At 40.6% G+C, this 12,307-nt stretch overlaps 2 protein-coding genes across 2 annotated transcripts; one reads left to right on the top strand and one right to left on the bottom strand.

Annotated features, from left to right (window-relative positions):
• Positions 1-294: 294 nt before the first annotated feature.
• On the top strand, positions 295-4,735 carry LOC146928901 (leucine-rich repeat receptor-like protein kinase TDR). The gene is made up of 2 exons (XM_085707157.1): positions 295-3,847; positions 4,317-4,735. The coding sequence occupies exons 1-2, from the start codon at positions 1,246-1,248 to the stop codon at positions 4,733-4,735; spliced, it is 3,021 nt and encodes a 1,006-aa protein (XP_085563283.1). The 5' UTR covers positions 295-1,245.
• Positions 4,736-9,193: 4,458 nt separating this feature from the next.
• Positions 9,194-11,667, bottom strand: LOC146928900 (uncharacterized). Its single transcript, XM_085707156.1, has 2 exons — positions 11,481-11,667; positions 9,194-11,271 (listed from the first exon to the last, which is right to left on the bottom strand). Exons 1-2 carry the CDS (start codon positions 11,665-11,667, stop codon positions 9,194-9,196), a joined length of 2,265 nt encoding a protein of 754 aa, XP_085563282.1.
• Between the last annotated feature and the right edge of the window lie 640 nt (positions 11,668-12,307).

The following is a 12,307-nucleotide window of genomic DNA, read 5'->3' as shown; positions in this document are numbered from 1 at the left end:
ACCCCGTTTTTGGCGGGCTAATAGCGGGCTGGGCCTAAACGGGGCGGGCTGGCCCGTATTGCCATCGCTACCCACGACTTATAACCGGTGCAGTGTTTTTGCATTTGCATAATAAATAAAAATAAAAGGTAATTATAAACAAAGGTTGATCTAACGGTTACTATGTATTCAATAATATTCGCCATTTCATGTGTCGTAACATTTTTATTTTAAAAAGGAAACCGTTAGATTACAAATAACAATGGTGACATTTCTACAAAAACAAAAGATGAAATATTTATGCACCTCTTTTTTTTTTTTTAAGAATCTATGCACCTCTTATTTAAAAATCAGATGTTAGTTTATACACCTTCCTTTATTTCTTTTTAAGGGAATTTATTCACCTTCCTAATTAGCACACTTATTTGAGTGAAGAAAAATTATGCTTCCTGGGAGAAAAATGGGAGGCATTTTGACATTTTTACAAAGAAAACAGGAAGCTTTAGAAAAATTACTAAGACTGACTCAAACGAAGCCTTTACCGTCATTCATTCATTCATATCCACCAGCAAAAAAGTGATTACCTTCCTCATCAAACTCTTCTTACCCTTTTACCTTTTTTATACACCTCTAAATCAGATATTTTAATTTAACTCCCTTTCTTTTTAAGGGAATTTATTCACCTTCCTTATTAACACACTTACTTGTGAGTGAAGAAAGATTATGCTTCCTGGGAAAAAATGGTACTCATTTTTGCAAAGAAAAATTAATGTAATTTTATGCTAGTTATAAATATGATCAAGTCTCCAAGTTTATTTCTCAACCTTCTTTATAAAACTTGTGCTGCATTAACCAAGCAACACTGAAGATATTCCTTCAAAAAACACTGAAGATATAACACAACTACATCCAAAACCAAGCAACACCAAAGCTACAAAACCTAAAATTCAAGTACAAGCAAATGCTAGCACCACCACCACAATTCAATATATGAAACAATCAGGTCCTTCAACATATGAAAGCCTGATCACCTAAAAGCCACCTGCAAAACAATTATCGCAAGCCTACTGACACTGATGATTAAATAACAAAAGACACTAGGCAACACAACTCTGCACAGATAATGCTACTGCAATGAGTGAACCCTGTTCTGCCAAGAAATTCCTTAATCTGCAAACCAATCCTCCTCTGAAACTGAAACACACTGTTCATCCTGAGATGCATTGATCAAGACTGATTCAAAAACAAAATCATTACTCCAAAACAATGAAACCTTTTCTTTTCTTTCTAATCACATTGTCAATCTTTTCCCAAACACTACCATTAGTTCCCGCTGTCACAACTCTTCCCTTTCAACTCATCACCCTCCTCTCAATAAAATCCTCGCTAATTGACCCTCTAAATCATCTCACTGACTGGAAAAATCCTTCCAATAACCACCAAGACCCAATTTGGTGTTCCTGGAGAGGCATCACTTGCCACCCAAAAACAACACAAATCATTTCAATAAACCTCTCTAACCTCAAACTTTCAGGCATAATCTCACCCCAGATCCATTACTTAACAACCTTAACCCACTTAAACATAAGTGGAAATGACTTCAATGGAACTTTCCAAACAGCAATTTTCCAACTCACTGAACTTAGAACACTAGACATTAGCCATAACTCTTTCAACTCGAATTTTCCACCTGGAATTTCGAAGTTAATATTTTTAAGAACCTTTAATGCATACAGCAACAGTTTCACTGGCCCTCTTCCTGAAGAACTAATCAGGCTTCCATTTCTAGAAATGCTCAACCTTGGTGGAAGCTACTTCAATGGAAGAATCCCACCAAGCTATGGAAATTTCAAAAGACTCAAGTTCCTAGATTTAGCTGGTAATGCATTGGAAGGTAACCTACCACCTGAACTAGGCTTATTATCAGAGCTACAACATTTAGAAATTGGATACAACACATATTCAGGAACACTACCAGTTGAATTAACAATGTTGTGTAGTCTAAAATACTTAGACATCTCACAAGCCAACATTTCTGGTCTAGTGATTCCTGAACTAGGAAACTTAACCATGCTTGAAACACTGCTTCTTTTCAAGAATCACTTAAGCGGTGAAATCCCATCAAGCATAGGCAAGTTGAAATCCCTAAAAGCTATTGATTTATCAGAAAATAAACTCACGGGTTCAATTCCATCAGAAATAACAATGTTAAAGGAACTAACATTGTTGCATCTGATGGATAACAAACTAAGAGGTGAAATTCCACAGGAAATTAGTGAACTCTCAAAACTTAACACTTTCCAAGTTTTCAACAACTCACTCAGAGGTACACTACCACCAAAACTCGGTTCCAATGGGTTACTAAAATTACTTGATGTTTCCACAAACTCACTTCAAGGTTCGATCCCTATCAACATTTGCAAAGGAAATAATCTTGTAAAATTCATTATCTTCAACAACAACTTCACCAATAGCCTTCCAGCATCACTCAACAACTGTACCTCACTCATTAGGGTTCGAATCCAAAACAATAAACTCCGCGGGTCAATTCCACAAACCCTTACACTGGTTCCAAATTTAACCTACCTAGATTTAAGCAACAACAATTTCAATGGCAAAATTCCACAAAAACTAGGGAACCTACAATACCTAAACATCTCAGGAAACTCATTTGAAAGTGAATTACCTAGCAACCTTTGGAATTCAACTAACCTACAAATTTTCTCAGCTTCATTTTCCAAAATCACCGGTCGAATTCCAAATTTCATTGATTGCAAAACGATGTACAAGATCGAATTACAAGGAAATTCAATCAACGGAACCATTCCAAGGAACATCGGTGATTGCGAAAAACTAATTCAGTTGAATCTCAGTAAAAACTATCTGACAGGAACCATACCTGATGAAATCTCGATGATTCCTTCCATCTCCGAAGTTGATCTCTCACAGAACAATCTCACCGGTTCAATTCCTTCAAGCTTACGCAACTGTATCAATCTGGAGGATTTCAACATCAGCTACAACAACCTCACCGGTCCAATTCCGTCCTCTGGTATCTTCCCCCACCTTGATCAATCATCCTACACCGGCAACCAAAACCTCTGCGGCCGCCCCTTATCCAAACTCTGCACCGCCAACGCCGTCGCCGATGAAAACGAATTTGATATTGGATTCATCATTTGGATAGGCGCGTTCGGAACTGCAATTATAATCTTCCTCGTTCTTCAATTGATTCATCGTTTTCATCCATTTCACGGTAACGAAGCTAACGGTAAAATCGAACGGTGGGAGTTAACGTGGTTTTGGCGGGAGTTAAATTTCACGGCGGAGGAAATTGTAAATTTCGCGTCGATTTCTGATAACAAAATGGGAAGTGGATCTGGTGGAACGGTGTATAAAGCGGAAAACCAAAGTGGAGAAATCATAGCCGTTAAAAAGCTATCTTTGAAACCGAATGTTCTAATCCGACGGAGGGGACAAATTTTAGCTGAATTGGAGGTATTGAGGGATGTTAGACATAGAAACATTCTGAGATTGTTGGGTTATTGCATTAACAAGAAAAGTACGATGTTGCTTTATGAGTATATGCCAAATGGGAACCTTGATGAGTTTTTGCATCCAAAGGACAATATGGCAAATGTGTTTGATTGGTCAACTAGGTATAAGATAGCCCTTGGTGTGGCACAAGGTGTATGTTATTTACATCATGATTGTGCTCCACCCATTGTGCATAGAGATCTTAAACCTAGTAATATTTTATTGGATGGTGAGATGGAAGCTAGAGTGGCTGATTTTGAACTTGCTAGGTTGATTCGATCTGATGAGCCTATGTCTGATCTTGTCGGAACACATGGTTACATTGCCCCAGGTCAGCACCACATTCTTGTTTTTATTACTATTCTTATGATTTTTCTTTGGGTTTTGCTAACAAGTGCCCTAAGGGCATTGTTTAAGGAATCCAAAAAAAGAAACTATGTCTTGAAAATACAAGTCAAACACTTTTTAAAGTCATAACCGTACAATTTCCAATGCAAAAATTGCTACTTTTAGATGCTTAAACAATGCCCTTATGACACTTGTTAGCATTTTCCTTTTTCTTTACATGTAGATGTTTAGGATGAGTGAGGGAATACTTTAGTTTTAGTTTGAATTATAGTTAATATTCATTGAAGTAAAATGAGTGAAATATTTTTAGTTAGTATAGTTTGTGTTTGGTCTTATTTCGTTACCGCTCGGTAATGAGATTTGTATAAGTTGTAAAAGATAAAGAAGTAAAAAAGAATAAAGATATGTATCAAAATGCTCCAACTATAATAAAAAGTTTTTTTTTTTTACAGAATATGTTGATACCCTCCAAGTTAATGAGAAGATTGATATTTATAGCTATGGAGTGGTGTTAATGGAAATTTTAAGTGGAAAACGCTCTCTGGATCAAGAATTTGATGAAGGGGAAAACATTGTGGATTGGGTGAAGTCCAAAATAAAGGGCAAAGATGGAATTGAAGGTATATTGTACAAGAATGAAGGTGCAGAGTGTAGTGCAGTGAGAGAAGAAATGGTACAAATGCTTAGAATTGCATTGCTTTGCACAAGCAGAAATCCAGCTGATAGACCTTCAATGAGAGAAGTTGTGTCAATGCTTGAAGGGTTTAAATCGAAGGGGAAATTACCTGATATTTATAGTTTTGATGTTGGTGAAGGTAGTGCTAATAAATATTTGGATCTTGTTAACTTGTGCCCTAAGGGCACAAGATAAGAAACTAAATATAGAAATTCAGTTTTGGAAATTGTGCATTCATAACCTTAAAAGCTTAAAAACTTATATTTCCAATGCAATATTTATTGTTTAATTCTATTTTAAGATTCTTATCTTGTGCCCTAAGGGCACAAGTTAACATTTCCCTAAATATTTTGATGCTTGTATTAGTGTAACTAAGATCCGGATTCAAGGGGTGAACACATTTTAATTTAGTTAAAAATTATTGTAAAGTTGTATATTGGTTGAAAAATTTTATAAACGAAATTCACACATAATCATGTTTTCTATGAGAAGTTTTTGCACAACTTATTTAGAAATGATAACCATAACTTGTTTATATTTCATATATTTTGTTCATATGTGATTGAGTGCCACTAAATTTGCTCCAAAAAAAAAAAAAAAAAAGTGCCACCAAATACTTCACAACTGAGGCATATATTATGTTGTAGAAATAGTGATAAATGATTCAAAATTACCATTATGCAACTGTATAGTTGGGTACTATATATCCTTTAAAAAAAATGTTGGGTACTATATATTACTAGAAAATATCTAGACAATAAACCACATGCAGACCCATCAAATTTTTTTTTTGAAGAAACTAAAATGATATATATTCACACCAAACCCAACGCCTCTTTAGCACAAGGCGTGCCACAGAGACGCAAAACGGAAACAATATCTGTTACAAAGCAATGGTTCAAAAAACAAAAACAGACATTAGTCGAAACCCAAGCATAACAACGGGTCCGACCGCCACTGGTGACAACCATACACAAAAGCGGCGTTATTAGCACGCGGCCACCAATAAGAATGAAATTTAACCTTTTCGACTAGCTCCTCAATAGGACTAATAACATTATTAAAGACTCTATTATTACGCTCTTTCCAAATGGTCCAAACACATAATAACCAAATGAGCTGAAAGAAAGAACGTCGCTTCTTGGTTCCACCTAAATAATTAGTAAAGTGAATAAAATGAGCATCAATATCTCGGTGATCGACTCCTGAGAAGCCTATCCAAGACCGCACCTGCTGCCAAATAACTCCAAAACAATCACAATGAATAAATAAATGGTTTGCAGATTCAATATGGCCACATCCTCCAACGCAGGATATGGCTGTGACAGGAAGGATGCCTCGATCATAAAGGTTAATTTTAGTTGGCAATCTGTCTCGGAGTAATCGCCAAGCTAAAATCGACACCTTCGACGGCACTTGAGGATGCCAAACCAAACTCTGAGCATCATCCCGCAGCTGATGATCATGAGATGTAATAACTGCATACCCCGAACGCACCGAATAGCCACCAATAGGATCAGGATGCCACTGCCAGCTATCTGAGACAAAAGGCTGCAGAAAAATATTAGTAATAATAGCCCTACACTCCGCTAGCATCTCTTCCTCCCACACCCACAACCGGCGCCTCCACTGCCAAGCTCCACCATCCACCCCCACATCTAAAGAGAACATAGAAGCGACAGTAGCCTGCTTGTTCTCCGCTAAATGGAACAACCGACTAAAACGCCGACAAAGAGGAACATCTCCGACCCACCTATCAAGCCAAAAAGAAGTATTTTCCCCATCACCTACCTTCCTCAAAACCGACCCTGCAAACCAACCCTCTCCCTCCTCACCTAACCCATCTCTAATCTTCACCACCTCCTTCCACCAACAAGAAGCACTCCGGCCCCCATCCTCCAACCTCCCTGCCTCCTCACCATACCTAGCAACCAGCACCCTATACCAAAAACCTCCTCTATCAGTCAACATCCGCCAACACCACTTCCCTAAGAGAGCTAAATTAAACTCCTTTAACTGCCTAACCCCCGAACCTCCATCCTCCTTACGTAAACAAATAGTTTTCCAATCAATCCAATTAATTTTACTGAGAACCTCACTCCCCCCCCAAAAAAAATTTCGAAATAAAGATTCAATGGAAGAGATTATACCTGACGGAGCCTTAAAGAAAGAAAGAGCGTAGACAGACATCGATGTCAAGACGGATTTCAGAAGAGTTAGGCGGCCTCCAAAAGAAAGGAAACGACTTTTCCACGACGACAATCTAGATTTTAAAGTATGCATCACAGGGTCCCAGAACGCTAACCTACGAGGATCACCCCCAATAAAGAGGCCCAAGTACAAGAATGGCACCTTTCCCACTTTACAATTTAAAATAGTTGCTGCCTCGGCCAACCAGGAATCAGATATATTTACACCAACCAACAAGCTCTTATTAAAATTAACCTTCAACCCAGACATAGCCTCAAACAATAATAACACAGCACGAAGGGCACGGACATTCGCCCAACTCTTACAACCCAACAAAAGTGTATCATCTGCGAATTGCAAATGGGAGACCACCAAGCTATTTTGCGCCCCCACCTTGTAACCCTCAAACAAATTCGCATTTACCACCTCAGTCATCATAACATTTAGCCCTTCCGCAGCCAAAAGGAATAAAAAAGGGGATAATGGATCCCCTTGGCGAATACCCCTCTCTAGAGGAAACTCATCAGTAGGACTACCGTTAACCAAAACAGACGCCGTTGCGGTAGAAACACACTCCTTAATCCATTTCCGCCATAAAGTCGGAAAAGCCATCTTCCTCATCACATCATCCAAATAACCCCAGTCGACAGAATCATAGGCTTTTTCAAAATCAACTTTAAAGAGCAAAAGATCCTTCTTCAATTTAGAAGCTTCATCCACCACCTCATTTGCAATAAGGACGCCGTCAAGAATTTGTCTGTCTTTAACAAACGCTGTTTGAGTTTCTGATATCACTTTACCAACCACTAACCTCAGACGATTTGCAAGAACCTTGGCCAAAATCTTATACAAACAACCCACCAAGGAAATAGGTCGGAAATCAGACAACTTCTGAGGGCTATCAACCTTCGGAATAAGAGCAATAAAAGTTGAATTTATACCTTTTGCCAACTTGCCATTCCGATGGAACTCCGATAGGAAGCGCATAATATCCTCCTGAAGAAGGATCCAGAACTCTTTGATGAAGCCAAAATTCACACCATCCGGTCCAGGACTCTTGAAGCTATCACACTCCCACACTGCCGCCTTGACTTCTTCCACAGAAAAGGGTTTAACCAAACCGACCCCCTCCATATGAGATAACATTTTGAAATACATACTTCCCACCCCTGGGCGACTAACAAGATGCTTCTTAAAATGATTGCTGAAATGAGAAAAAACTGCATGCCGGATTGGGTGAACACCTTCTACAACAACCCCATTCTCCACAAAAGAAACAATAGAATTCCGTCGACGACGATTGGATAACACCGTGTGAAAAAACTTAGAATTAGAGTCACCCTCTTTAAGCCAGAGTAAACGCGACTGCTGCCAACAAATACTAGTATTCACTCGGGACAAAGAATGAATCTCGTGGGAAATATTGCGAAGCTCCTCCACTTCCTCAAAAGACAACACACCGTCCGCCCCCTTATCATCCAACGACGACTGTCTAGCTTTGATAGTATCAATCTTTGCCGATATATTGTGAGAGTGAGCCAAATGCCACTCCTTCAGAGCCAATTTAATAAGCTTGAATTTCTCCTTAAGAACAAAACCGCCCCATCCCTCAACTGAGAGAGAGCGCCATCTATCAGAAACAAATTGATGATAACCCGGCATGTCTTGCCAACACTTTAGCATACGAGTCGGGCGCGGACCCCAATTTTCCTCATCCACGGACAATTGAATAGGACAATGATCAGAAACTCCACGCAAAAGAGCAATCTGCAAGCAATTAGGCCAAGTATTGCACCATTCTTCAGAGAGCAAGAAACGGTCAATTCTGCTCATCGACAAACCATCACCCTTGAACCAAGTAAAACGGCGGCCACATAAAGGTAAATTAAATAACAAATTGTCATCGATAAAATTGTTGAAAAGCACAACATCCGGTGACGCACCCTCAGCTCGAATAGGACGTCTTTCCTCTACCCCACGAGTGGCATTAAAATCACCACACACACAGACAATTTTACCTTGCAAGAGAGACAACCTTACAGACATAGACTCCCACAATTCCTGCTTACCATGAGCGTCACACGGAGCATAAACATTAAACAAGTAGAACTCTTTACCCGACGAGATGATCCGACCATGAATAACAAGAACATGTTCCAGGCTAGTAGAAGACCACACTTCTACCTCCGAACTATCCCACAACGTCAACAAACCCCCCGAGGCACCAACAGAAGGACGATAAGAGAAGTCATGATTGGAGTTTCCCCACAACGACAAACACAACGAAGCATCACACACTGACAACTTAGTTTCTTGCAAGCATAAGATAAACGGAAGCTTCTCACGCACCAACATCCGCACCTCCCTTCTCTTCTCCAACCCACCCAACCCCCACACATTCCAAGATAAAAACTTCATCACACACTCCCACACGCCCTCGCACACACACGACAGCCCCAACACCTACTCCCCTTCCTCCTCCGTCCCTAACTGCTCCTTCTCTAGCACCACAACGGACTCTTTATTGGCCCTATTAGGACGAGAAAGAACATCGAATTTATTTTGAGAATGTTCCAAAAATGTTACACCAATCACCCTCCCCATCTCTTGAACATCGTCTAACACAACTTGTTTCTTCCCCTGAAGCGCCACCCAATTCTGCCAATCATTGTTCACTGATGATGAGGACGTACCATCATTCGAAGAAGCAATAGGCACCATCTCAGCAGAACGACTAGCACGAGCCCTTAATTGTTGTCGTCGATGTATTTTCTTTTTTAAAACCTTCATCACGTCCGACTTGTTCAAAACTTTCATGACCTCTGCTCTATCTTTACACGGAAGACGGGCTACCTTTTTAAGAGTAAGTACAGGATGACGAAGTACCCCTCCCACTTTCTTTTTATTTGTAGGTCGAGTGACACGAGCCTCAACATTTCCTTCTCCCACCACTTTCTTCAAACGCTTAGACTTTGATGAAATCAGGCCCACATTTGCTTTCTGAATATTATTAATCCATTCCACACTCCACGGACCCGAATGGGAACACCTAGCTGAACCTTGAAGGCAAGACACCGGACGAACATACCGTTTACGTGACTGCATCGCCGTACACGATGCTTTTTCCGAGCCACTTGCAACTGCTAATGGGACGTTGTTATTCAGAGAAAAAACTGGCTCGACATTTAAGCTTTGTTGCGCCGTAAAAGAAGCATCAGCAGCCATAGCCACCACGTGAGAAGCATGCTTAGACTCATCTGTACCAGCACTAACGTTTACCAACGGATCAAGTTTCTCTACCTTTGATGTAGTCTCCAAGTTCACCTCACCATTAACCTTCGAATTACCAATAACCTCCTCGGGTTCTTCAAAATCTTTAGCAATCTCATCTATCAAAGCATCAACGTTATGATTAATGTCAACATCATCATGAAACTCAGTCACCTCCGGAACAGACACAACTGATTTGTCATCCTCATCATATAAACAAGCATCTTCTCCCAAATTAAAACCCCACTCTTCTATGATCTTAATGTCCACGAGATCACCGTCAATTAGAACTTGTTCCGACACATTTATAACTTCAAAAGAAGGTGTAGAAACCAACACCCTAGCATAATCAAGTCTCTGCCTAGTCAAGGAACAATTGTCCGTACGTAAATAACTCCCACAATCCATAACACATAGCTTGAAAAAATTAATATTCCAAGCATGCAACGGAATTCCATACACACGTAACCAAGCACCTCTTCTGAATGGTAAATTAGCATTTTCCCATCGAACCAGCTGAGAAAAAATTAAATCAAAAAATTGCCGAGCTTCCTTGACCACATCAGACACCAAGCCACCAGACACATACCGTAAGAAAACCTTATCAGCCCCTAAAGGAATGATTTCAAGATCCGTAAAACCAGCATCCTCTACCCGACGTTGTATTAGGGGTATAGATTCACCATTACACACCGTTCCAATTAAACCTTGACGTACCCAGGCCACATCTTCCTCGCAAGGCCTATACGAACACACCAATTTTTGTGGAATAGCCAAATTTTTCATTCTTGCAGAAATTTGAACAGTCCCGCTCCCCACAACTCCCTCCTCGCGCCCTGCCTCACCCTCCCTCCCCTTCTGCTTCGTCTTCCCCACATTCACCAAGACCGACCCGACCCTCACCTCCTGCGCCACACTCTCCTTCCTCTCATGCCTCTTCTCCTTCGACCCCTCTCCCTTCTCTACAACTCCCTCGACACCCTTTTTTTCTCCCTCAGGCCCTGACTCCCTCACCTCCAACGCCCTCCCCACCACTCCACCTCCCTCATGCTTACCTCCATCTCCCTCAGGCTCCCTCACCCTCTCAGACTTATCAAACCTCGCAAGCGTAGCGTAAACACGGTATTGGCCAAAACAAACATTATTAAGCGCTTTCAGCAATTTATCCACATCACGCACATTGGCAAACCTAACAAACCCGTAAACTGCACCATTCTTATTTCTATTATGAGCAATATACACATCCTCAAGAATACCGCATACCTCAAAACCTTTACATAAGAAAAAAGTAGATGCTTGCGGTGGGAAATCAGTAATATAGAATGTGACAAACCGTTTAAAGGAAGGTGCAGAATCCGTTGTCTTCTCCCCTACAACATCCGCACGCGGCAGCTGCTGGACAGAAACCACCGCATGCGGCTTTGCCTAAATATGCCATGGCCGTTGCACGTTCACCTGAACCGAGTCTGACCTTTTGTACCTGACACTGCCAACATCATCCTCCTCGCAGCTCTGTCCCCAAGCCTCATCCCTGTCCATTGAGTACTCAGTATCTGAAGGGTAATTCTCGTAGAACTGATCCTCCCTAGATGCATACCGTAACCTAGAATTCCGACGAACGAAGCCATCCCTACCCTGAAACCGATTCCAATCCTCGAAACCGCCATGACCCTGATGAACCTGTCGCGGCGCTTTCCTCCGTCGCGGTCTCACGTCAATCCAATCACCCCCATCCCCCCCCCCCCCCCCCCCCCCATTTGTGGCACCCTGCCAGGACCCCTCACCCCCCCCCCAATGATCCTCACCGCCGGCGATTGGTACCGGTACGATCGCCCATGGTGAAACCATTTGCGATCGCGGTTCTCAGTCTCTCTATCTCTCAGTCTCACCATCACCATTTTTGTTATTTTTTTAATTTTTGCAGACCCATCAAATTACAACGTTATAAAACTCATGACACTAATATATTTTGTTTAAAAACTAATAACCATAATTTGTCTTTGTAGCTTTAAAGATCTTATCAAACTAAATCATATCAATTCAGAAACAGAAACTTCTATTATTCTGCAATATGAATTCTTGCTGATGGTCAACAAGTTATTTATCAAGGGGCACATTAAATAGAGTCATTTTGTTTTTACCAGCCCATATTAAGTATTTAAGTATATTAATTAAAGAGAAAACGATATAGTAACCAAACTTAAATTAACAGCAAGTAAATTAAAATCAAATTGCATAACAGCACAACATTCTGAGCTGTTATGTGTTCCAGAGGTTAAAGTTCAAAGTCATAGACTTAGCCTCTCG

Source organism: Medicago sativa, chromosome 4 (genome assembly GCF_051527215.1).
Source record: "Medicago sativa cultivar Bolivia chromosome 4, Bolivia_mono, whole genome shotgun sequence".
In the NCBI taxonomy this organism is placed as follows: Eukaryota; Viridiplantae; Streptophyta; class Magnoliopsida; order Fabales; family Fabaceae; genus Medicago; species Medicago sativa.
Note: the sequence above shows the minus strand (reverse complement) of the source record. Positions and strands in the feature narration are given on the sequence as shown.

Coding starts and splice junctions, on each gene's coding strand:
- LOC146928901 (XM_085707157.1), top strand. CDS start 1,246: ATGAAACCTTTTCTTTTCTTTCTAATCACATTGTCAATCTTTTCCCAA. Junction 3,848..4,316: donor ACATGGTTACATTGCCCCAG/GTCAGCACCACA, acceptor TTTTTTTTACAG/AATATGTTGATACCCTCCAA.
- LOC146928900 (XM_085707156.1), bottom strand. CDS start 11,667: ATGGCGGTTTCGAGGATTGGAATCGGTTTCAGGGTAGGGATGGCTTCG. Junction 11,272..11,480: donor GATGATGTTGGCAGTGTCAG/GTACAAAAGGTC, acceptor TCTTATGTAAAG/GTTTTGAGGTATGCGGTATT.